We start from the raw sequence: 26,796 nt of genomic DNA, 5'->3' as shown, positions 1-26,796 counted from the left end.
CTACGTTCCATCAAATACGCGATCGGTACTTAAGTACAACGACATCTGTGAAAAGGGTGGAAACTTATTCCCATACCCAATCAAATTAAATGATTTGTAGCTGAGAACCTTGACAGCCGGTTGCAGTTTCACGATTCTCATTCGGTGCCTGGTCTGCCGCAAGCTGATCTTGAGAACGTATTCTTCGCCATGATGATGTCTCTTCGCTGTCCTCGTGACTCGCCTCTTCATGATCTCGCTTCGTCGTACAGACAATTCTCTGTTCATTCGAGCCCCTCTTCTGTGTCTTCCCTTGCCGTTGATCTATTCAAACAATATTCTTTCACATTCTCGCATTAGCTATTTTATTGAAGAAGTGTGAAATGCTACCTTGCAAGAGAAGCAACCTTCTGTGGATATCGTCTTATCATCCGCCGGTGGTATGTGATAAGGATCGGGATTGATGACGAAAGTTGGGGCATTGCCAATGTCTTCGCCGTATCCGTGTCCTTGCGACAGTGGATTTATAGTTGACAAGCAGTGGCCCTAAAAATTAACAAGATGTAGTTCTCAAATTACGATGAAAAATATATAAAAAAAAAACTTTTTGAAAACCAACTTTTTAAAACGCACTAAAAAGGAGGAAACAAATTTTTTTAGGCATTAGTGACTATAAATAAAAGCGTGGAGCGCTAAACTATATTGACGTAATCTTTGTGACCGCTCCACGCTTTTATTTATAGTCACTGATGCCTAAAAAAATTATTTTCTCCTCTTTAGAGCATTTTAATATAAGCGTGGTTTTTAAAAGGTTTTTTATATATATTTTTTTATTTTCTACTTTTTAGTCTTTTTTAAATGGAACGCAAGATATATAAATACTGGTATGAAATAGTAAGATATATACAAACGCAAGATATAGAAATACGCGAGAAAAAATAAGGGGATGAGTCCGAGAGACTCTTGTCCGACATGGAACCAAATGGAATTGAATGAACGGAACACCACACTAAGCTCCTTCGGTGCGAAGTGGGTCAGTGGAGTAGGGAGCGCTGGCGCGCGGAGTGGGGATCGCTGAACGCGATGGCGTATTACCGAGCGTCGCGCGGTGAGCTGTGACGGATAATATTAAAATTTTTTTTCTCCTAGATTCACAGTTTTTTTCTTTTAATTTGTTGTTTAATATTTCACTGTCATCCAGATCTGAGCTATGTTTAAAGTTCAAGTCTCCAGCACATCAGGAAGAGATTTAAAATTTGATTACAAGATTTGACGCATAAAACGACAACTCGGCAAGCTAATATAAGCGTGGTAAAAATTGGTAAATGTATTTTTGAACATTTGTTTGTAACTACGAACCTGTCCAATTCGTTGATAACCCGTCGGACATCCGCAGATGAAACCACTCGCACCGTTGGGGGTGCATCCGAATGCACAGGGGCTGCCCATGCATCCGGCGCTCACCTAAAATCATTCGATTGATTCATGTTACATAGAATTCGTAACATTAAAGAACATAAAAGAGAGGTTGAAGTTTTACCTGTACGCAAATTTGTAGCTTGTTGTCGAACTGGTAACCATCAGGGCAGCCACACTTGAAACTACCGATTGTGTTGATGCAAGTATTATCTCCGCAAGGCGATCCACTGCACTCATTCTCGTCGATGCACTGATTATAATATAGATGCTGAACGAAACCGTCGGGACATCCGCATCGATAGCTTCCCATATAGTTCTATAAATTAAACGAAATAGCTAAATGTTCTTAATTTACTACGTAGCCAGAACTTAGGAGTATAGAGAAAAAAGGAAAGAAATAATCAAAAGGAGAGAGGGAAAGGCAAGACTAGCGGGGAGACATTGGGATAGGTCAACATAGACTATATGTATGTAGACAATAAGGCATTTGATGTGGCATGGGATATGGATGGATGGGTGGAGGAACGGATGGATGGATGAATAGAGGGATGAATGACTTAGAGAACTGTAATACAAGTCTAATTTCTTGGCCACGAGGCTGAAATAAATAAATACTACTACTACGTAGCCAGAAATACTTTACCTGGCAGCCATGTTCACAGGTCGTGTCGTCAGCACACTCGTTCTGATCGATGCAGAATCTTCCACTTGGATCCAACTTGAACCCTCTCGGACATATGCAGCGGAAACTGCCGAGGGTGTTGATGCAAGTACCTGGTTTCGGACATGTTCCTGGCTGTTCGCACTCGTTTATGTCTGCAATAATATGAAATTATAATTTGAAACGTTGGAAGACAGAAACTTGGACGATTTTCTATGTAATTTGGTACACCTGAAAAGAATTACGAACCATGACAAGCGTCGCCATCTTGATTGTAACCCTCCTGACACCCACAAGTATAGCTTCCCTGAGTGTTGATGCAGTTCTGTTGACACAGGTGATTTCCTGCGGTACACTCGTCCAGATCCCTGCAGCTTATGCCATCGGGATTCAGGATGAAGCCGGCAGGACAAGAACAAGTGAAGCCTCCCTCTGTGTTCTGGCAATTATACTTGCACGGCTTCGGCGTCAACTCGCACTCGTTTATATCTGCAATTGCAATAAGCAAAATTAGTTTATCCTCTGCGTTAAAGAACAATTGTTATGGGATACTTACCGACACATTGGGTTCCAGACTTGTCAGCCTTGTAGCCCTTGTTACACACACATCTGTAAGAGCCCAGTGTGTTGATGCACAATCCGTTCCTGCACAAATCGGGGATCGTTCTGCATTCGTCGATGTCTTCAACAAAAAACAACAAACGAATAGAAATTTAATCTATTGTAATTTAGTCTGATCGCCAGTTTCAAGTTATGACGATACCTTGACCATCCACGGAGAAACCCTTGTCCAAACACAGTTCGTTATAATTGTCGGAGTCCTTCGAGGGGCAAATTTCACAGTGTGGTCCCCAAGCAGCGCCCATAGTGCAACAACAATCTGCTTTCGTCACGGTCTTCAAATCGGAAGTCCTCGCGGTGCATCTTCCGCCGATCGTTTGCAAGAAACAATAGCCAACTCGGCGGTCTATCAAAGAATACGTAGATAAACATTGCAATTCTTCTCAGTACTTATAATAGTAATATTTTCTATGAATCGCACCTATGCAAGATTTTCCATCCGAACTTTGCTGGAAGCCATCGTAGCACAGACACTGATAACTGCCTTCCGTGTTCAAGCATCGACCGTTTCGACACAGACCGGAGTTGATCGCGCATTCGTTGATGTCCTTGCACTCGTCTGTCATGCCTATCTGCTGGTAACCAGGCGGACAGATGCACATGAACGTGCCGATCAAATTTTTGCATTGGTACTTGCAGTTGTTCGCCGGTGTTGCGCACTCGTCCACGTCTGCAAACAATGAAACAATTGAAACTCTTCACGACATTTAACAATCCGAGCCTGATTTAAACATATAAAACATACCTATGCAATGTCGCCCATCAGGAGCAAGGGTGTATCCGTAAGGGCAGATGCATCTGAAGGAGCCCGGTGCATTGTGGCACCTGAATGCACACTGGTTGCCAAGTTCCAGGCACTCGTTCACATCCTCGCAGACTTGGTTCACTCCAGGAGTGAATCCTTCGTTGCAGGAACATTCGAATCCACCGTCGATGTTGATGCAAGTTCCGTTTCCACATATGTTCTGAACAGCTAAGCATTCGTTGTTGTCGATGCACCGTCGACCAGTAGCATCCAAGACGAATCCCGAGGGACATTCACACCGGAACGAGCCATCCGTGTTTATGCATTCACCGCCGGAACAGGCATCAGGCATGAATAGACACTCGTTTAGATCGATTCCCGTGTCGTCTCTGCCTGGGCCTTCCGGACACAGTCTTCTGAACTCATCTAGATGGGAGTAAATCATTGTTATCATTATTAACTTCCCGATTCATAGGGAAGTTACCGTAATTACCCCGAAAATCGAAAATCGAGTTTTTAGCAGATCTTCACGTTTCATGGTCATTGGAGTCATTTTAGACTATTTTTAGCAAAATGTTTGTATGTGTGTGTATGCGTATGTATGTTTGTATGGTATCAAATTTTTCGTTAACGTTTTCTGAAAAAGTAACAACGCGATCAGAATGATGAATTATGCAATCGATGTGCCCCGCTGTAACTTAGAGCTGATTAGATTTTGGCCAATTTTGGTCAAGTAGTTTCTTAGTTTTTCAGTTTTTTTCGAAAGGAGTTGATTCAACAATGCAATTTATACGAGAGGACGGAAATTTTTTCCACCGAAGAAACAAACGTGATTACATAAAAAATAAAAAAAAATTTTTTTTAAATTTTTTTATACAGATTTTATATAGAAAATTATCCCAATGCAAGAGTGAGTTAATCATCTCTACTCCCGAGAATACATTTTCAAAGAATATCGATGAAAGTACAAAAAAAATTTATATTACAATCTTTGAAAAAACAATCAGTTCAAAACGAATTATAGCGAGCAACGAGCCTACGATGTTGGTTTAATGCGACGCCATATAGCAAACATTTTGATAAGCAGAAAACTATTGAATTTCCCTGAAAACGTATAATCTTCTTAAAACGTGCACTTAATAATGATAATGATATACTACAACTAACTAATCGGGAAGTTCTTTGTATGACTCTTGGAGAGTCACAACACCCCTCTATTTGTTTACTCCAGTTCGTCGCACAATTCAGGTAGATGATGCGCTCACCGCTGTTTTCAGGCGGACACTGCTCGCAGTATCTTCCCCAAGCCTTTCCCATGGTGCAGCAGCAATGTTTCTTCGTCATGCCGCCCGTTCGAGGGTGAGAACATCGGCCACGCACATAATTATCGTAACACGATTCCTCCCTCACGTCGATGCATCGCATCGAGTTAGGTTTGTCGCTTAGCTTGTATCCAACCGGACATTCGCAAATCACGCCTCCTTCTGTGTTCAGGCAGCGACCGTTCTCGCAAATCCCGGGAGTCTCCACACACTCGTCGACGTCTGACATCAATTTCAATGTTCATTTTAATTTCAGCATTTTGAATCGTTCAAGGAGAATCGTTTTACTTACCGACGCATGCTTTTCTAGTGTGATCCAGCTCGTAACCCGGAGGACACGTGCAGATGTACGAACCCATCAGGTTCTGACACTTTCCTGGCGCTGGACATAGTCCAGGTATCTGCGAAAATTGTTTGAAGGTTGAATAACCTGGGTGATATTAAATTGGTGCGTTCATTAACCTTCCGTCAGGCGCAATATCTGGGCCGCCGAGTTCGGGCGCAATGTGCTTGACGGGCACACATTCAAAAAACATGATAAACACCGTAATTAAGTTCATTTATACAACTGCTGTTAGGGAAATACTGCCTTGGTGCCGTCTATACTCGTAGGGCCGCCCTTTTGGGCCCTTCCCAAGGGTGGGGGTGAGTCTCTTGTGTTTTCCAGATGCTTACTTGCAACCCGAACCTTCGGCACTGCGACTTTACGATACGATCTGTTGGACCTGGGAGGCTAAGTTGAATGCATTGGTTGAGAAACCTTCTAATTGTGCTAAAATGTGCCACATGCTGGCTGCAGACCGGTCTATTAAAGAAATGACAATGGGTCGATGCTAAGAAATATATAGCTTATCTGAACAAAACTTGAATAACTTCCCGTATTGACGGTCAAAGACAATCTAAGTGGGAAGGATCCTTAGAGCACGTCAAAACAAGCAGCTACTGGGAGATCCAAGTGCAAACGTTGCCTGGGGGGGGGGGGAGAGGTACCTAAATGTTCGCGCTGTGCCTCCCAGATCGGTTGCGCCCGACGAAAGGTTAAAAGTCACCAACTCACTTCATGACACTCGTCGATGTCTCTGCAATGCTGACGATCCTGTGCTAACACATAACCATCAGCGCATTCGCAATTGAAAGCGCCGATTGTGTTCCTGCATCTTCCGTTTCGGCACAGGAATGGCATGATTCGACACTCGTCGATATCTGTCCGAAAATGTAAGAACATATATTGAACAAGTGTAATCGTGTTCGGTGAAACTGTTCGACTACTCACCGGCGCAATCGTTATTAGGACTGAGCTTGAATCCCTGGTAGCAGATGCACTTGTACAATCCGAGAGTGTTGACGCAAGTACCGTTGTTGCAGATGTTCGGATTACGTTGACACTCGTCGATGTCCACGCAGTTGTCCCTGTCCCTGGTCAAAGCGAAGCCGGAATGACAGACGCACTGGAAGCTACCTTGCAAATTGTTGCAAGCGCCGTTGTTGCAGATGCCAGCTCTCTCGTAGCACTCGTCGATGTCGACGCAATCCCTTTGACTCAGGCCGAGCTTGTACCCGGCTGGACAGACGCATTCGAAGTAGCCCTGCTTGTTTATGCACTGCGCGTTGCCGCTGCAAGGGTTTGGCACCTTCGAAGAACCGCAAGGAAAGAATTGAAAAACATTAAGATTATAGAGAGAAAATGTATAATTTATCGTGGCAAGAATTTCGAGATAGAGCTTCCTACTTGCAGACACTCGTTATCGTCGATACACTGATGCGAGTCCTGATCGTAGACGTATCCTCGATCGCACTGGCACTCGAAGCTGCCAGGAGTGTTCATGCAGCGGCCATGAGTGCACATCGTCGGCATTAATTGGCATTCGTCGATCTCTTCGGTGTTGTTGGTGATCGGATTCTTGAATTGGCCAGGCACCATGCCGCACAAGATCTCATGCTCGCCTTTAAAAATAGCTCAATTCTGTTAGAAAAACGCTGAACGCCTTGTTACGTTGAACGGTCCTTAACCCGTTGCCAAAAACGTAAAAAAAGGATTTGTTTCAATTTTTCGAGGTTGAGAAAATTATGTTCCAATAGCCCAATCCTTTCCGAATAAAACAAAAAAAAAATGTAGCTCAATCGGACAAACAGATCCCGAGATAAAAATTCGTAAGTGAGGCCCGTTTTCGCCAAAATGGACAAAAATTGAAAACTTCGAAGGCCTGCCATTTCTAAAAAAATTCGAAACCGGCAGAATGAAGACTTAAACCCCCCCTAATTTCACATGGACTACAACATATTTCATTTAGAACAAAATCGACGATGGTGCCAGCAAAAAGTGATTGATTTGGCATGGAATGACTCGCATACGAGTCGGACTCGTGATATTTATGTTTGGCCCGAAATTCTCATCACGAGTCGGACTCGTCAAAGTACGGCAAGTCCGGCAAGAGGTTAAATAAAGAGGAGCTTGATCTTACGTGTCCTCTCGGCAGGACACCTTTCGCAAGGACTCCCCCAAGCAGCACCCATCGAACAACAGCACAGCATTTTCGTCTGCGGATGCATCATCGGATTGACGCATTGCCCGCTCTCGTAATTCAGGTAACATGACTCCTTTCGCATGTCCACGCATTCCTCTGGCGACACGAGCAATTCAATGATCATTCAGTTTACCGCGAACGGAATAATTGACGATGCAAAATCGAAGTTACATGCACGTACTTCCTCCTGGCATTGCCATGTATCCCTCCGGGCACTCGCAATGGTACTTTCCTTGATCGTTGATGCAGTATCCCACGCCGCAGATGTGCGGGTGTAACGCGCATTCGTTCAGGTCTGCAAAAAGTTCTCGTCTGACTTGCACAATCTACTGAACGAATGTATAATTCGAAGTTGATTACGGTTCTCGCAAAGAAATTGGCATTACCGATGCAGTTGGTCTTCGTGTCGTCCAAGATGAATCCCTCGTTGCAAGAACACATGAAGCTACCGAACGTGTTCGTGCAGTGGCCATTTTGACAGATGTTCTCGTGCTCCTCGCACTCGTTAATGTCCTCCAGGATGACGGTGGCCTGATTAGGTCTGTATCCAAGCCCTCCAGGACATAACTCTTCGAATTCCCTCGTGCCGCTCTGCGGACATTCCTCGCAGTGGTTTCCCCAAGCGTTGCCAATGCTGCAGCAACAGGTTGCTTTGGTCACGGAGGAGGACATGTCGAAGATGCATTGCGGCTTTCCGGTGCCGCGCTCGAAACCGGTGAAACAGAACGATTCTCGCCTGTCTGAGACATAAAGACATAATCGTACATAGAAAAGAAACGAAACGGATCTTCCCAAGAATACTCACCGACGCAAGCGTTTCCAGCTTCCACCAGATCGTAATTAGGCGGACACTGGCAGGTGTATTTCCCCTGCGTGTTGATGCAAGTTCCATACTGACAGGACTGTGGATTTTCACACTCGTCGATGTCGGTGCAGTTCCCGCCGGATCCGTCCAACTTGTAACCCTCGGTGCACTCGCAACGGAACATGCCGAAGATGTTCTCGCATCGACCGAACACGCACAAATTGCTGAACATCTCGCACTCGTTTATGTCCACGCAGGTTTGCTCGTTGTTCTCGTCGGGGTGCATAAAGCCCATCTCACACTCGCAACGGAAGGAACCGGGGTAGTTTAAACAGTGGCCATTTTCGCAGAGGGTGTTGTCGTTCGCACACTCGTCGATGTCTTTGCAATCGTAGCCGTCGCCTCGGAATCCTGCGTCGCACACGCACTGAAACATTTCAGAATTTGTTGTTCTACATTTCTGTAATGCATATTTATATTTTCCATTGATGTTGATCGATGAACAACCCCAGTCAACCAGACCTGTCGAGGCAGAAATCGAGCCCAGCGTGCGGAGGCCAACTAACGAGCATTATACTGGCCGAATGTCGCTCAAAGCTGCTCGAAACACACGATGGCTAGATTCTGGCCATGCCACATCGCAGAGTTGGGCAAAATGTAATTTCAATTACAATTACTGTTACTTACCAATTACTGTAATTTGGAATTGCAGAAATACAATTACAATTACATGTAATTGGAATTGAAATTGCAATTACTTTCGCTCAATTAGTAATTGTGAAAGAAGTAATCGCAATTACTTAACACAATTACAGTAATTGTAATTGAGTCTAACAATTGCTTCAGTGTAATTGTTCTTTTAAACCACTAATTTTTATGTTTTGGACCATTTCACCGTTTTCTTATTGTAATTATAGTCCACTTTTGCACATGTAATTGAAGATGTAATTAATTACTCATGTGATTAATTCCTGCTCAACTCTGCCACATCGGCACAATCCGCCGCTCGGTCCATTTAAAGAGGGACCGTTTTACGTTTTGCATCGATCGCAAGAGATAGGAACTAAATGGAATGTTACTTCTTTCCTCTTAATCCCTTGCCGTACAATTTTCTTTACAGTTGCATTGATTACAATGTCTTTATGCAAAAAAATTTGCTAAAACTAGGGACCGTGCTGCCCTCTTAAAATGGACCGAGCGGCCAGGATTGTGCCGAGGGCAGCTTGTGCCGGGATGGTGCCGAATCAAGAATACGAGCCCACACGGAGCTTATGTGCCATGGCCGGAATCTAGCATTTTTGCTTACTGGGACCGCGTTTTAAAGGAAAAACGTGATTGTGACCGTAGACAAAATTTACTTTGAAAGATCCCTCGGTGTTGATGCATTGCGCGTTCGAATCGCAGCCGCCATTATTCGTCAGACACTCGTTGATGTCTCTGCACTCAACGCCATTTCCTACGAAGCCCTCGTGACAGGTGCATTCGTAAGAACCTTGAGTGTTCTGGCACTCGGCGAACTCACTGCAGGAGTACGCGTTCAGTAGACATTCGTCGTCATCGGTGCATCCGGGGCCCGCTTCCGGTTTCACGGAGTATCCTTCTTCGCAGCGACAGTTGAACGAACCGATAGTATTGTAACATTCCCCGTAACCGCATATGGACGGCTGCGTGGTGCATTCGTCAACGTCTGATCAGAAAACATATATTTTAGTTCCTTTTTTGAAGATTGCACAAAATATTTTGTAATGATTTGAGAATGTGATAAAGAAAATATATATTTATGATAATAATCTGCTGAAAGTAAATAATTATCGTATCCTTTGCCACTGTCTTCAGGATATGATTCAGACTTTCTCTTACCTACACAGGACGCACCATCCTTGCCAGGCAGCAGTCCGTTGGTGCAGCTGCATATGTAACCTCCAGGAATGTTGCTGCATTTGCCTCCATTGCAAATTCGAGGATTCTCTTTGCACTCGTCGACGTCCACGCAGGAGCGGCCATCGAGATTCAGTGCGAAACCGGTGCTGGCGATGAAAATCGGTATAACGATTATTTAACGGAAATGGGAGGTTCCTGAGATCATTTGAAGCAAGATTTTCCTTAGCAAAAATGGCGTCCGCGGCTTTGTTAAGGAGTTATTAACGAAAAACAGGGACCGGTCAAAGCGCGACCTTCGGTCGGTGTTTTTCGTTAATAACTTCTTAACAAAAGCCGCGGACGCCATTTTTTCTAAGGAAACTCTTGCTTCAAATGATCTCAGGAACCTCCCATCTCCGGATGTTGAAGGCATTTTGACACACCCTGTATATTATCTAAATAGAAATATATATGTATTATGAAAATATTCACCCGCAGGTGCAAGAGAAGCTGCCGGGCGTGTTCAAGCAAATGTCCTCGCAGCCGCCATTTTTCACCGCGCATTCGTTTATATCTTCGCAGTGGGACTTGAGTCCAGTCTGTTGGTAACCATCGTCGCAAATACACTGATATGTTCCCATCATATTCTCGCAGACACCGTTCGAACAAATTCCGCTCGTTCTCGAGCACTCGTCGATATCCTTGCAAGATTGTTTGTCAGGACCCAGCTCGTGGCCAGGAGGACACAGACACTTGAAACTACCTTCGGCGTTGACGCAGGTGCCACCTCGACATAGTCCTGGCGTCTCTTCGCATTCGTCGATATCTGAAATTTTGTTATTCAAATAGTTATATTCGAAGAAAGATTTGTTTTAGGAAGATGCTTACCCATGCATATCTTCATTATGTCACTGCTCCGATATCCAGGATTGCAGTCGCACTGGAAATGGCCGGGAGTATTCCTGCAAGTGCCATTTCCGCAGACTCCGTGCATGATCTCGCACTCGTCGATATCTACGTAAGAAAACCAGACAATTTTGATCAGCCACACGCTTGTGATTAATTAAATAAAATTGTCAACTCACCATTGCACTTGATACCGTGCTCGTCCAGCGCAAAGCCTTGGTTACACTTGCAGCTGTAACTACCGACAGTGTTCTTGCACCTTCCGTTCAAACACATTCCCGGAAACTCGATGCATTCGTTGATGTCATGTTTGTCAGTGAAACCGTCCCCTCTTGGACATAGTTCGTTGTGAGCATGGGTGCCTGGTTTCGGACAGGACTCGCATCTTTCGCTACCCCATGCACGACCCACTGAACAGCAGCAAAGACTTTTCGAGAATTGACCTTCAATGGAATTGGTGCATTGACCATGACGGTATTCCATGTAGCAGGTCTCTTGCCTTGTGTCCACGCACGTGGTGTCTGGAAAAATCATTCCAACAAAGTTGTACAACTAATAAATAGAAAATCTAATCGCGAATGCACGGCACTTACGTGTTGCGTCTAAAGTCAGTCCAGGAGGACACTCGCAACGATAAGATCCATCGGTGTTAACGCAAGTGCCACCACCTTTGCATATGCCACTGTTCAATTCGCACTCGTTCACATCGACGCAATCTTTCCCACCGAATTTCGCGTAACCCTTTTTGCACTCGCACAGCGAGTAATCGCAAATTTCACACGGACTTCCCCAAGCAACTCCCACCGAACAGCAGCACTCTGTTTTCAGCGCGAGTCGAGGTAAATTGTTTTCGCAACGGCCATCTATCATCTTCGTCCAACAGGTACCTCTCCTATTGTCTGAAAAAACGATTCAATAATAGAATAGATTATATTGCTCTATCCTACGCAGCGTGAACAAAATGCATACCCATGCAAATGTGGCCGGTGTGGTCGAGAACGTATCCAGAAGTGCATTCGCACTCGTACGAGCCCGGAGTGTTCACACAGATCCCATTCAAACAGACATCGGGACCAAGTTCTTCGCATTCGTCGATGTCCTCGCACATGTGGTTCCCGTTGTTGTATCTCGTGCCACTTGGACAAATGCACTGGACAACAAAAATTCGTGAATTAATTAGAATTTATCCTGTAAAGCAGGAAATTTATCCTGTACAAAAACTTTGAAACTGTTGATGTACCTTTAAAACCCTTTATAGGTTTTACCTCCAAATTCACCCTTTTTCAAGTCAATCTCACCTTCCTGTAGATAAATTTCACCCTTTTGCAAATCAATTTCACCCATTAACCATATTCAAAAATAATGATGTATTTATTTCGATTAAATTATATATTTATTTAGGCACACGTGAACGGTGTTATTACTGCGGGAGACTCAATACTCAATACGCTTCAACAAATATGTATTTTCATTTCTACAATTTATTGATCAGAAAATGGCTACACTGAATATACGTATCTACACTATTCTACATACAGTTTTTGCACATTACAAAGTTAATGAATTGGTAATTACTTTTAAATAAGTATTTGACGTATGTACATCTTTGCAATAAATAAATTTGCATAAAGATCTGATTTTTTTTTACAAAAACTTACCTAGAAATACTTTATTCGTAAAAGAATTTGATTTACAAAAGGGTGAAAATGATTTGCAGAAGGGTGAAATTGATTTGCAAAAGGGTGAATTCGGTAGGTGATTCCGTATTGAACCAAACATATATGGCTGTTGTGATTCCACATTTTTACAATTATTTATCTGTCGACTGATTTCCCGATATGATATGTGCAATTAGGTGTATTTCAGCTATGTTCGGTAGCAGAAAAACTGCGGAAAAGTCAAGATGAACTGAAGAAAGAACATTCCCAAGTTTCTTCGAAACAAAAATGAAATAGCTTTATTCAAATAAATTAACTTGAAAAAGAAACAACTTTTGTACGTATGTTATTTTATATGTGTAACAGCAACGATAATAAAAAGAATGTCTCTCCTTCTTATTTTGAGTCTGCTTTTTATATTGCGTCCCTCGAATTAATTTACAATACATAATGAGGCCCTTGATGGTGAAAGAGTTTGACATGCCTGCTGTAAAACAACTTCTGAAAAATGCTTACCTGGAAGCTACCAGGTGTGTTTCGACACTGTCCCCTGCTGCACAGTGATTCCTCGAGTTCGCATTCGTTTATATCGGTGCAGATCTTCCCCGTAGCATCCACCTCGTAACCACTATCGCAGATACATCTGTAGGTTCCCATCAGATTCTCGCAGCCACCGTTCACACAGATATTAGGATTCTGCGCGCACTCGTTGATATCTATTTTGACAAAAGAAAAAACTTAATCGATTGCTTCTAGAGTTACAAATGAGAAACTATAGAAATGTTCACCATCTCCGTTGTAAGTCATTCCTGCGCCATGAGGACACAGAGCATCGAATTCGCTCGTATTCGGCAATGGACATGGTTGACAAGTGCTACCCCATCCCATGGGTTGTCCTAATATCACGGTGCAACAGCAACAGCTCGACTTCGTTACTGCTGTTGACGTGGGGTTTGAACATTGTCCGTCTCTGTACTGCGAGTAGCACAAATCCCGTCTCGTGTCTAATGATAAAGTGCTGAGCATAACACAGGTCCTAAGAGTATTTATAAAATTAGTTATACAAGGACCCACCTAAACAGGACCTTCCATCAGGTCCCAAATTGAATCCAGGATGACACTCGCACCGGAAGCTGCCGGGGGTGTTGATGCAGCGGCCATTTTGGCACGGTCCGCTCAGACACTCATCGATATCTATTCAATAAAAATAACAACGAAGGAAGTACGTAAATTTATTTAGAAAAACTGTTAGAGCCCGTTCAGACACGGCGGAAACCGCAGGATTTTTGTTTTTGATTGTTCGACCGCGCGGATGCGTGCGAATGAATCCACATACGCTAAGGGTGCGGTTATAGTGGAGCGGCGAGCATCGATGATAGCGGCGCGGCGAAAACAAACCAACATTCGTGACAACATTTCGACACATACTAAAGAAAAAGTGCATATGTATTTTCTTTGTTCCTCGTTACTATTCGTTTTTGATTCCGCCGCACAGTGGGACCTTTCGTCCTAATCGGAGACAAAATCAAAGAACTTTCGATAGAAATGAGGTAGAGCGACGAAATTTTTTAAAAATTAAAGCTGAAACATTGCAGAATATGGGAAAAATAGGGAGATTATGGTAAGAACGTTTTTTAACGTTGAGAAAATTCGTTAAACTTATACCACGCGAGGAAAAAATGTTTTTTGAACATGCTGTACTTCATTTCCCGTAGATTTTTTCACGCTGATTTCAAATCTGGTCTCAAAATTTTTCTACGACCTCAGAATATTGCAAAATCGATTTCTTGAAATTCTACATGTTTAACGAATTTTCTCAAGGTTAAAAAACGTTCGTACCATAATCTCCCGATTTTTCCCATATTCCGCAAAGTTTCAGCTTTAATTTAAAAAAAATTTCATTGCTCTACCTCATTTCTATCGAAAGTTCTTTGATTTTGTCTCCGATTAGGACGAAAGGTCCCACCGTGCGCCGCGCCGTGTCTGAACTGGGTCTTATTGTATTTTCGCAAATCTACCAATGCAGTGACTCTGGTCCGGCCCAATCCTGAATCCAGAATCGCAGACACACTTGAAGGAACCTTCCATGTTCACGCACTTTCCATTTTCGCACATCCCATTCGTCGAACACTCGTCCATGTCCACGCAGAAGGTATTGTCTCGCGAGGCAGTGAATCCTGACTGACAAATACAGTGATAGGAGCCAGGTGTATTCTCGCATCTGCCGTTTAGGCATATCCTTGGATTGTCGGCGCATTCGTTGATATCTACAATCAAGTAATTTGTTGTTACGGATAGTATTAACACGGTTGTTAGAATAAATCATGCGTAGTACTACCGATGCAAGTATTTTTTGTAGGCGACAACACGTAGCCGTCGTTGCACTGGCACTTGAACGATCCGTTCATGTTGATGCAGTGACCGTTGTTGCACATGCCTGTGTCTTGGCATTCGTCGTGGTCTATCAAGAGAATATTTAGAATAGGGTTTGAAATATTTGATGAAATGCACGAGACAAAATGAAACGTTTGAGGTTTCCTACAAAATAACTATTTAGTGTAGAATTTGATCGAACCTGGCGCCGATAACATTATTCCAAGTTTATTCAAACAATTTCGATCGACAAGAATTTCTCATTTACTAAATGAAAATATTCAAATGCAATGTTTAGTCAAAAATATGTTTCTTCTATCGATCGTATTTGCCGTTAATAAATGTTAAATACTTTCGGCGCAACACGGTTCGATCGTTTACTACTAATTATATTCAAATAAATCTTGTAAAGGATCCAAACTAGGATCGAAACGTTGATTTTGTTTGGTAATTAGCAAAATTGCTTCATAATTAGTAGTAAACGATCGAACCGTTGCGCCGAAAGCATTTAACATTTATTTAGTGAAAAAATTAATAATTCGATGTACGAAGCGAGAATTCCGTGCTCGTCGAGAGCTAATTAAAAAGACGAGTTACCAGTGCAGTATCTGCCTTCGCCAGACACAACGAAACCCGGCGGGCACTGGCAAGCGAAGCTACCCTCGTAATTTTGACAAGTGCCACCCTCACAGTAGCCCAACAGACATTCGTCGATGTCCTCGCATCTGCCAGCCTTCTTGGTGAATCCTGAATAACAGTCACACTCGTATCCGTCCTTCGTGTCGATGCACTTCCCGTTCCCGCAAATGTCCGGACGCAGCGCGCACTCGTTTATCGCTGTGATCGGCGACAGTTGTTGCAAACAGAGCCTGTTGTAATCGTCTATAATTAAGTAACAACACAGGAATCCCGTTACAATCGCTGGTCAGACGCAGATAACATTCAATCTCGCTTTCGAGAATTACTCGACGCGAATTATCTTTTCGTTACGTACCACTTCCAGGATTAGGACAGATATAACACTCGTCGCCCCAGCCTCTTCCCATATTCTTGCCGCAGCAACAATCTTTCTTGCTCAGACGCATCGATAAACGATTCTTGCATTGTCCGTTTCTGTTCACCGACGTGTAGCACAGTCCTTGTCTCCCGTCTGTTGATTAATCGCCAAACAAATTGGTAATAAACAGTTATGTATAATTAAATGAATCCGCGATAGAGCATTCGCAAGTCATTACCGATACAGAATCTTCGATCCTGACTCTGAATGAAACCAGGGTTGCACATGCAATAGTAGCCACCGTTCGTGTTTATGCATTTCCCGTCGGCACAGATTCCTTCCTCCTGGCATTCGTCTCTGTCCTTGCACGCATTTGTTTCAGGATCTCTAGCTTGTCCGTCAGGACATTCGCAGGTGAACGAACCAGGCGTGTTCACGCACTTTCCACCCTCGCATAATCCTGGTATCGCTTCGCACTCGTTGATGTCTGCACGGTTCGTTCGAAAGAAATTCCATTTTTTTTATACAATTATTTTCGATTTCATCTACCTTTCTATTGATCATGAAAAGGAACGGTCTAACGAGCGAATGGACACTAAACGAATGAAGATATCGCGGAGCTTCCCTTATAATCATGTCGCGTCGTCCGTATCAGGGCCCGCTCTAGGGGGGGGGGGACAACCCGGGCATTTGCCCGGGGCGCCAAGATTTAGGGGCGCCATTTTGGCTGTGTGAGAAAAATATTGATGTGTTAAATACCCAATTAAAAGAAAATTTCACATATCGATTTTTTCGTTCGCTAACAATTTACAGTGCGTAGCGTATTTATATTGTTTATGTCTAAAAGCTAAAAATATTTACACTATTATTGAAAAATTAACGCAGAATTTGTAAAGGACGCTGCTTGAACACTTTTGAACATGCATATACTTCTCTGAACAGAATAGCATTAGCACGCGAGCTTTTGCACATGCATAGACTTGCTTATTTCCTCTTTTAAATTAAAAAAATGTAATAAAATAGTTTTCAGAACTGAAAGTAAGGAAAAAATGTTTTTTGTGATTTTAACGTAGTTAATGTTACCTTCTTTTATTTTCAAAATAATAGAATTTTAATTGTTTGTGCAATAATACACATTTTTAATAGTATTTAAAAATGTAAAGAATTATATGGTTAACAATTTGTGTTATGTCATGTTATATGTTTCTTTCTAAATATATGCTCTCTTTTATTAAAATTTAAATAAAATGATTTGTTTTTTATTTACAATAAAAAATATGTACCGTTATTTTAAAAAAATATATATTCTTAAGGGGCGGCAATTTGTCTTTTTGTCCGGGGCGACGTAACCGCTAGAGCGGGCCCTGTCCGTATTAAATATCAGGTCGTTCAGCATGAAACTCGACAAATGTGTTTGAGATTTGTGTTTTATTTGTCAAGTTTCATACCTAAACGACCTGATAGCATAATTGTAGGGGAGGAATGTGCTATCGAACGACTCACCAACGCACTGGCCTTGGTTGGTCTTCAAGTGACCCAACTCGCAGTCGAGTCTGGCGGGACATCTTTCGCAAGGGTGGCCCCAACCTTTGCCAACAGTCGCGCAGCACAGTTGTCTCGTGCAAACGACACCCTGAAGATTCGCCAGACACTGTCCATTCTTCACTTTGGTGTAACATGGACCAGTTCTATGAAACAATTGAATAAACAGAAATTTTTTAAGAATTAAGTAACACTCTTTGGATGTGGTCTAGCATTCTTATCGTGAATTACCTGTAGTCTGTCTCGCATCGTCTTCCGGTGTAACCATAAATGCAAGCGCAGCGATCGACACCGATGCATCTTCCTTGGTTCAAGCACGGCTCTCGACAGATCGCTGTTTCATTGTGAGAATTGATTAAACGATAAGCGATTCAATTTTATTACGCACTGTCAATCTAATTGTAGGACTTGTCTGAGTAAATCGAAACGTTTTTTGTCGACTCACGTTCGTTGCAGAACTCTCCCTGATACCCAGGACGACACTGACATCTTCCATCCACGCAATTGCCATTTATACAGTGCACTCTGCATCTGCCAGACTCTCCTCCGATGTCTATCGCGTTACCATTTTCGTGTGTGGAAACTGTAATACATATTGTCGAAAGGATCGAATATCTTCCTAAACCAGGATCGCGTTAGAGTTTCGTGAATAAAAATGTGTGTATTTGTTCACCTTTGGTTTGACTACTGGTGCAAGACGAAGCCACGTTTCCACCCTCGCACAAGCAAATATTTGGCCTGATGCATCTGCCCGACGGGCCGCATCGTCTTGAGCATACAGCTGAAAAGGTCAAATGAATTTCCACATTTCACGAAACGTATGCCACCCGTTTAACCAATATTCTTCATCGTGCAACACTAACTCGCTAATTCGAAAGAATCTGAAGAAAATTCCTTCTGCAAAATATATTCATGCAAGCTTCTATAAATTATTAAATAACTAACCCTTTGCACTCGAATGGCGACTGTAAGGCGCCAGTAAAAATGGCCACACAATTATGGAAAACCGTTTCAATATTATTAAATTCATCTGTTTTCTATAAATTGCGAAAAGCTCAACTGTTGCATGAGAAAACTGGCTAAAATGCTTCCGACGACAATAAAAGTAGAAAATAAAATATATATGGAAACTTTTTAAAAAACACGCTTATATTAAAATACACTAAAAAGGAGAAAATAATTTTTTTCCTGGTTCTCCACAAAATACCGAATCCAGTTAAACGATTAATAATAGTTTTTCCCAACATTTTCAGCAATCGGTTCAAAATTTCTTCTGTTATAAAATTAGTGTTATTATAAAATGATAATACTAGTAGTATAACTATTTGTTTGCGACATGTGGCTCCTATCAAACTGTTTCTCTTCTCGATGAACAGAAGGTGTTGATGTAGAAACAAACTTTAACAACAACTTTCTTTGTTATAAACAATTTTGCGGCAAGTTTCTTTTGCAAATGTCCACCGGTCCAGAGGTGTAGATATTCACCCCTACGTCGGATGACTATTACTTTTTATACGCCCGGTACGAAGACTGGAACAGTGCGGTTGCAATAAATCAGGGGTACATCGCGATAAATCGAGCTCGGAATTAGCCCGAGGAGTCAGGCCCTCGACGAAACATGACAAGATGTTACATGGAACAGGTATCGAGCTCGAGTGTCATGTCGATAGGCAACCGATCCGCGCGAGACGATGCAATCAACAGGAAGAGCATGCAACAGCCTATTAGAGCAATTTCGCTCGAGGAGCGGATCGGTCATGTCGCGTGAACGCCCTGTGTTTGTTCGTTGGTTACCCGGTCGATTGCGCAATTATTATCATCGTGTAAATGCCAGATCGATCGCCGATCCTCTTTTCCCGACGATCAATGCAAGACCCGTGAGCGATCCAGAGACGCACAGGCGTTTATGAGATAATTAGGGTTTAATGATTTCGATGGGCGCAGCTCATTGTACTTACGAATCATGCAGAGCCCGGTCTCCGGTTTCTTCGACCAGCCGGGGCAACAGTAATTCTTGTACCTTGACCTGCATACGTTCGGCCTGAAAAATTAGGAGAACATGTACTTTCTTCCCTTCTTTCAGATTAGTTTAATTGAAACGTTGAGCTGTGTGTGTGTGGATTTATTCTCCATCGTTTAATGGTCTTCCATCAGAAGATGACAGAGTTCGATAATCGAAATACGCTAGCATGATCGATGGAATCTCTAGGCGACCTTGAACCGTCCATTAACTTTGTTTCTACTCTAACTCTGTTTGATGCTGTCGAGCGTGTTGCGATTTTAATCTATTTAGGTTACGTATGGCCTGCGACACGGATCATTGATCATCAACACAATGGTCAACTGATCAATTAAAAGGTGGGACTGTGTCCCTTCCACGGTAGAGCCTTCTTCATACTGATACTTGATTAGTAGACTGCGGATCTTTATCTATCTATCTATCCATCTATCTATATAAATAAAAATGTAAATGTGTTTGTTCATAATCCAAGATCTCCGAAACGGCTGAACGTAGAAAGCTGGGGTTTGAGCCATTAGACGCAGCGTTTCTTCGGGAAGGTTTTAGGACAATGCGCATTTGAAAAAGTCCATTCCAGAGACGACTTTTTCGCCCTCATTTGGCCGCGTTTCTGCTTCTAACTTTTGGCTGGTAGCACCAATATTCAATTTGAGGTATTCGCTGGGTTCAGCTCGCCGAGTTCTTTCAAATGGCCACTGATCCAATTCTGCAGGTTGCATAGTTTAGGAGTTATAACACAAGAAGCGTGCGTTTTTCTTCAACTTTTTGGTTTACCGATTTTTCTACAGACTGAGCAACAGCAACGCGTAGCCGGGTACAGCTAGTACAAAATAAAAATTGGATCTTTATAGAAATTGAAGAACCCCTTCATGACTTTAAGAGAAGAGAAATCATACATTGACATCTTGGATTTTTTAAATGCTTCATCAATTTTGAATTTCGTCTACTCACTTTTACTTTGATTGCGGATCTTTACGCATTCAGTCTATCGATAATTAACGAGAAACAACGAAATAATATCGTGTCGGTGAGAATTATCTCGTCCGACACATATCCTCTAATTCTAATTAATTAACATCGACAGATAAGTTGTTTCTGAGGCGAGCCACGAGCGGCCCGGGAACCAGAGACGGTTCTCTCGCCTGGAAATCCGCGATCCCTGCTGATAGCAGGGCGCATTTCAAACGAGGTCGTAGCAGCGCCTTATCAGAAGGCGGAAACGCGATTTTTTTCCGCGCGGTGTCATGCCACGCGCGCAGCTCGCGAGAGAAGAAAGAACGGGAAGAAGGGTATGGTGGTGCGCCACCTCGGAACAAGGCGGCCATTCACACTGAGCCGCCCGTAATTAACGTCAGCTGCTATAGGCAGCCTCTAAGTATCTCCACTTACGCGCCTCGGCGCCGCGAACGACGCCACGCTACCACATTTACGTTCATTTACGCCAACACTTGCCGAAGTGGCCGATACCAGCCCCTGAAACCATCCTTACGGGGGTTGCGGTCACTCTGACGCAATTGGGGAGCATAACATTTAAGCGAAAGAGAGAAATTTAGAAATTTAGGTGAAAATGTATACTTCTAGTTAAGGGGGAAGTATAATTGGAACGCATGTGTGATGTAATGGCCGTAGGGTAACTGCACCAGTGAATGAACATTTAAGAAATTGTTCAGGAAGATATTTTATTTTTAAAAAAAATATGTGGATTAAAGGAATCTCATATACATGCCAAATGGCTCCCTATACTTCATTTGTCAAAAATAAATGAACACAAATAAAATGAAATTATTATTATTTTTCTTTATTAAACGTTAAATAAAAAATATAACAAAATACCAGTCAATGAACACTACACTCTAGTAATTGAACAATGATGGTCCAATGAATGAACAAAATTACTAAACAATATTCTCCTATTTATTTAACTCTTTAATCACAAAAAATCCCCTGGAATTAATTTTCTTTGGCTCCGTTATCTTTGTTAAAAGATCCTGTCTCTTGCACCAAACCGTATCTGGAATTTCTGGCCATTTCCATACCTTTCCTTTTTCACATTCTACCATTGTTGTCACTTCATGAACACTCTGTTCATTTACTGGGCTATGAGTAATATCGTGGACCAGTGAATAGACACAACGAATTTTTAACGAAATATTCATTTTGTAGCAATTTTTGTGATTTATATTCAATATTTAAACCATCGTACATCTATATTGTTAGTAACTTTTATCTCATGTGTAAAAGAAAAGTATAAAAACTCACGTGTAAAAGAAAGGGTCGTGTATACATACCTTACTAGTTTTAGCTCTGTTGCACACACTCAACGCACTTGGTGAAAATAGGCCATCTTAAAAACTAATGGTCAATTGACCAATATAAACCAATAGGAATACAGCTACGAAAAAGAGTCATACATTCCATTGGCCCAAGAGTCATTATCGCTAGTATGCCGTGCGGCTTAAAATTTGTTGAAATATACAAAAGCGTTCATTTACTGGTGCCCGTTTATTCACTGGTCCAGTTACCCTAATTGTATTATTGCGAACGATCTTTACAACCAGTATCAGGCGGCAGGTATTTGTTGCAGTTGCATAAATCGTATATCACCGGATTCACGGCGTTATCAGACGGGTAACTTGCCAAGGAACGTAACACAACGATAACGAACGCAGTTTCTAAGGGGATATCAAAACACACACGATTATCGTGTCGTTCAGCAGCTATGTTTAACCCCTTTCATGTTGATGAAACCGGAACCAATGTATGTACCTGCGGCTACACTCCGTTCGGAATGAACGACAAGTATTACGTATAAATTCGATAAAATATTACATCACGGAGAACTTGAATCGCTTCTCGTATCCAATTAACGGAAGATCAACAAATAAATATGATAATCGAGTGGGCGAGAAGTTGTGAAAGCCGGATTAAGGAGAAAAATTGTTCGCGGAATGGTAAGGTGTCGCTGTGACAAACGACCGACAGGGCCCGACAGAGATTGATTTTTATCATCGCAGCTAATTGGATAATTGTGGGCTTCGCCACCGTTCGAAAGATCGACAAGGGTTATTATGTGAAAGTCGCTGCTCTCTGAGAATTCTCCCAGGCAATATGTATGCAGATCAGCGGCTATTCTGCCGATTGGTTCATTACCAAATTGGAAATCGGCTTATTATACTGGCGAGCGACGCGTTACACGATCCTCGGGGTGTAATTTTCACACCCGCGGTAATGATACACTTTCTTAACGAGCTGCCAGCTGATATCAATGATACCAGTCTCGTGTCTCAATCTGAAACGTTTCCGTGATCTCGGTGAATGGATGCTGGTAGCGTTCGTGTATCCTTTAAATAACGAGTGCGCTCCAATTTGTGCAGGAAACCTGTACGATACTTTTAACGTCGGCAATTTAGAATGAAGCGAACTATTTCGGTATTTGAAATGGTACTTTGTCCGTTGGTTAAATGAATCATCACGTGAGATTTTATTAGGGAGAAGGAGCCGAGGCAATTGAATTTTTCTAAGGGAGTCAGGCTGCGGCGACCCGACGCGTTCCTTCGTCGTAATTCGCAAACTGTTTCGCGGTATTTGCGCTGTCGTCGCGGGCGCGCGCAATAATCGAATAAACGGGCTGCACAAACCCCGATGCGTGTCTAAACAGCCTTAGCTCTGCGGGTGTGGGTTTAAAAGTTCAATTGGAAAGTGCACTTAATGGATCTGAAACGACTGTTGGAATGGCTCTCGTGATGGCGGATTACGGTCCATTAAAATTAAACCGATCAAAAGGCGACTGCGTTGCGCTTAAAGGTTGTGCAAACAGCCTCCCTCCTTCTCGGTTGGCGTCGGCCGGCGACGACGAAGAGAACGAGAAACGTGGAACAAGAAACAAGGAAAGAGGAAGAGGGAAAAACGTCCGTCGCGCTAGGAGACGCGGAATTAGGTAGAACAAACACGGAGCATTATTTACGGTTGTTTAAAACACCATCGGGAAAGATTAAGGGAGGCTATTGAGGCCAGCCACTGTTACGAAACCGTCAGCATTATGTCAACGATTATGATGGAAATTTATTGTGCCGCTTATTATGTCCCCCCGCCACTGATAATTAGGAGATCAACGGCTGCGTTCGGCTAGGAATCGGTTGACACCAGTTGCGAACGTAATTGCGACAATTGCTCATTGTTCACCTAGTGTACACTGTTCGCGGCAGACCTAGGCTAATTCACCGCGTAACGTGAATTACTCGGGAATCATCGAATCAATGAGACGAAAGTCTGAAACGGGGATAGCGGTTCTGTAAACAGGAAACAGAAGGTTCCAGTCTTTAACCCCTTTTGCCCTTTTCCATTGGAGTCCATAGCGTTAACAGACGAGATCTTTTCATTTTACAGGGTGACAAGACATAACGGAGTTAAACATTTTTAATTCATTAAACAAATGATAACAACCATAACATAGACCTTTAGTATTCATATATTTAAGAAGTTTCGAAGTGGCCACCCTTTGAGCCGATTCAGAGGCTCAAACGTGTTTTGAAATTTTCGGCTATGGGCCGTAGCTCTTCTGCCGTCATTCGGTCCCACACCCGGCGCAGAGATTTTTTCAGCGACTCGAAACTTTTAGGGGGCTGAGCACAGGCCCTGGCCTCCAAAATCGACCAAACGCTGGAGTTCATAGAGTTGAGATCCGGTGAGTACGGCGGCCATTCCGCAGATGTGATGAAACCTGGAAAACGGGATTTGCTACGGTTTTCGTGGATCAAGGGGTCAAAATCAACCAAGAAGTGTATCGACGGGACATTCTCGAAGCCGTCGTACTTCTGTGGGCCCAACAGCACCTCGGCGATCCGGAATGGACGTTACAGCAGGATTCCGCGCCGGTCCACAGGGCGAAAACGACTCAGGAGTGGTGCAAAGCCCATTTTCCAGGTTTCACCACATTTGTGGAATGGCCGCCGTACTCACCGAATCTCAACCCGATGGACTACAGCGTGTGGTCGATTTTGGAGGCCAGGGCCTGTGCTCGGCCCCATAAAAATTTGGAGTCATTGAAAAAATCTCTGTGCCGGGAATGGGACCGAATGACGCCAGGAGAGCTGCGGCCCATTGCCGACAATTTCAAGACACGTTTGAGCCTCTGAATCGGCGCAAAGGGTGGCCATTTCGAAACTTCTTAAATATATGAATACTAAAGGTCCATGTTATGGTTGTTATTATTTGGTTTTTCAAAACTCGTCAATTTGACAGAATTATAATAAGAAATGATTAACTCCGTTATTTCTTGTCACCCTGTATTATGTCCGTATTCATTGAACAGTTTAGTATTACATATATGAACTATCTCACGAGGTGTACATCTCAGTCTTAGAAGAATAAAGAACTAATTGAATATTCTAAAACGTAAAGGATGAACGAACGAGCAAGTTCCGGCTCGGATCTCACCGCGAACAATAAACAATCGAGGAAGGGAGAGTCATCAATGGATTCTATGTTTGATCGGGACTGAATTTCTTCTCTCCCGCGGCTCGCGGAAGGTTGAATAACTCCTGAACGTCCAGTGACATCATTTTTATCGGGCCTGGCTCTTTATCTGGCCGAATTGAGATTTCGCCGAAACCGAGTTAGCGTCTGACCCCATTCCGCGAATCGATCCTAATTGGCGAACAATCCGAGTTGCGCGATTCCAGCTGAAACGTGCCACTATGCAATAAAGATGCCACTTTTCCTCCCTCCAGTTCCTCTTTCACTTCCTCCCGCGTGGGTTACGTAAACCCCCACTTAGTTTCAACTAATCTAAGTGGCGGACTAACCGTGAATAATTATGTAAGTGGTGATCCCGCATTAGGCGTGAAATAGGTCCTATCCTATTTTCTAGCTAGTCGCACAAGGGTGGTTCTCCGACAGCTGTTCTCCGCTTATATCGGGAAGGCAAGAGAGGCACCAATGAATAAATTGAGAACTAGAAAATTTTTCAACGAAGACATTTAATTAGAGGTAGTTTGATTTCTAGTTGATCAGCGGATCATTCGGAGAGTATTTTACGGAGTCGTTTAGGCGTGATTTCAGGCGAGAAGCGAAGCTGTTGGAGTGAATATTCCGCGCCTAGTGTAGCGGAAGTGAAGTTGAAGTAATGGAGCAGTCAGTGGTGAAGGTTAGATCGACCGGTGGGCAGAGAGATGATAAGAAAGTGAGCCACTTGTTAAATTGCTCATCTTTCCGGTTAGTTTTGTCGTTAGTCTACTTTTTCTTTCTGCCTAGTCATTTTATCGCTGACAGAAATTATCACGCTTATTAGCGACACTCGTGACTGGAAACTCTATTCTTTCTGATAATCATTCTTAACTTTTAATTACTCGCGTGTACAGGCTGAGTCACCTAACGTTGCCACCCCAAATATCTTTGTTGTTTTTACAGATACGTCAAATGTCTGAAAGTTGTCATACGATACCAAAAATATTTTTGTTTTTACGTAATTTTTGATAGAGATATACAGGTCACCTTCATTTCTTTAAATGGAATGAGGTATTTTTTAATACATCAATCGATGCAGCTGGACATTTGTTATAAAAAAGTACTAACCTACTGTCGTACTAAGACGTTACACTAGCAAATAAACGCTAATGTTGTGCTAATTCAATTACATTGTAATTCAATTACTAAGTATTTTAATCAGATGTGTAATTGAAATACAATATAATTGAAATACAATATAAATTGAAATACAATACAATTGAAATACAACATAATTAAAATACAACTCTCCCAATTATAGTCCAGAACTTTGAAGAAGTGCGATATATTTTTATGTTTTTCTTTCATATACTTGTTTAGTGTCTGTGCGGCGTAGTTACTATTCCTCGTCCTCGTTCATAATACGTAACGCTATTCTATGTAATTTAATTACGAAGTATTTTATAATTGTACTCCATTGTAATTACGAATTACATTGTAATTTAATTGAATGCAGATCTGAATTATAAATTACAATATAATTGATGTAATTGAATGTAAATGAATGTAATTCAATTACTTTGTAATTATAATTCTGCACAACTCTGATTCTAGAGTTATTTAAATTGAAATATCTCCTGAACTATACTAACTTTTCGACATACATAGGTTAGTACTTTTTTATAACGGATGTCCAGCTGCATCGATTGATGTATTGAAAAATACCTTATTCCATTTTTAAAAAAATGAAGGCGACCTTCATATCTCTAAAAAAAATCACATAAAAACAAAAATATTTTTGGTATCGTATGAGCCCCATTTTACCATTCAACTTTGTCTTTCAGACATTTGACGTATCTTTAAAAACAACAAAGATATTTGAGATGGCAACGTTAGGTGACTCACCCTGTACAGTATA

General features: G+C 42.4%; 1 protein-coding gene across 1 annotated transcript in view; it reads right to left on the bottom strand.

Annotated features, from left to right (window-relative positions):
* LOC143214233 (fibrillin-3) overlaps positions 1–26,796 on the bottom strand; it is a 35,891-nt gene that overhangs the window by 1,738 nt on the left and 7,357 nt on the right. Inside the window, exons 3-41 of the mRNA XM_076434984.1 lie at positions 19,372–19,454; positions 18,087–18,194; positions 17,859–17,996; positions 17,645–17,747; positions 17,375–17,559; positions 16,110–16,358; positions 15,869–16,024; positions 15,472–15,756; positions 14,840–14,962; positions 14,520–14,768; positions 13,576–13,695; positions 13,290–13,505; positions 13,018–13,217; positions 11,813–11,993; positions 11,437–11,742; positions 11,023–11,364; positions 10,826–10,951; positions 10,430–10,763; positions 9,938–10,104; positions 9,436–9,764; positions 8,078–8,504; positions 7,659–8,012; positions 7,454–7,567; positions 7,210–7,368; positions 6,477–6,691; positions 6,021–6,378; positions 5,805–5,950; positions 5,040–5,148; positions 4,691–4,969; positions 3,426–3,851; positions 3,102–3,350; positions 2,823–3,026; positions 2,616–2,741; positions 2,309–2,548; positions 2,042–2,214; positions 1,520–1,714; positions 1,339–1,443; positions 370–525; positions 109–303 (exon numbers count right to left, since the gene is read on the bottom strand). Coding sequence (XP_076291099.1) covers positions 109–303; positions 370–525; positions 1,339–1,443; positions 1,520–1,714; positions 2,042–2,214; positions 2,309–2,548; positions 2,616–2,741; positions 2,823–3,026; positions 3,102–3,350; positions 3,426–3,851; positions 4,691–4,969; positions 5,040–5,148; positions 5,805–5,950; positions 6,021–6,378; positions 6,477–6,691; positions 7,210–7,368; positions 7,454–7,567; positions 7,659–8,012; positions 8,078–8,504; positions 9,436–9,764; positions 9,938–10,104; positions 10,430–10,763; positions 10,826–10,951; positions 11,023–11,364; positions 11,437–11,742; positions 11,813–11,993; positions 13,018–13,217; positions 13,290–13,505; positions 13,576–13,695; positions 14,520–14,768; positions 14,840–14,962; positions 15,472–15,756; positions 15,869–16,024; positions 16,110–16,358; positions 17,375–17,559; positions 17,645–17,747; positions 17,859–17,996; positions 18,087–18,194; positions 19,372–19,454 — 8,230 coding nt within the window. The remainder of the gene's footprint in view (positions 1–108; positions 304–369; positions 526–1,338; positions 1,444–1,519; positions 1,715–2,041; positions 2,215–2,308; positions 2,549–2,615; positions 2,742–2,822; positions 3,027–3,101; positions 3,351–3,425; positions 3,852–4,690; positions 4,970–5,039; positions 5,149–5,804; positions 5,951–6,020; positions 6,379–6,476; positions 6,692–7,209; positions 7,369–7,453; positions 7,568–7,658; positions 8,013–8,077; positions 8,505–9,435; positions 9,765–9,937; positions 10,105–10,429; positions 10,764–10,825; positions 10,952–11,022; positions 11,365–11,436; positions 11,743–11,812; positions 11,994–13,017; positions 13,218–13,289; positions 13,506–13,575; positions 13,696–14,519; positions 14,769–14,839; positions 14,963–15,471; positions 15,757–15,868; positions 16,025–16,109; positions 16,359–17,374; positions 17,560–17,644; positions 17,748–17,858; positions 17,997–18,086; positions 18,195–19,371; positions 19,455–26,796) is intronic.

The sequence above is a fragment of the Lasioglossum baleicum genome, chromosome 12 (genome assembly GCF_051020765.1).
Source record: "Lasioglossum baleicum chromosome 12, iyLasBale1, whole genome shotgun sequence".
Lineage (NCBI taxonomy): Eukaryota > Metazoa > Arthropoda > Insecta > Hymenoptera > Halictidae > Lasioglossum > Lasioglossum baleicum.
Note: the sequence above shows the minus strand (reverse complement) of the source record. Positions and strands in the feature narration are given on the sequence as shown.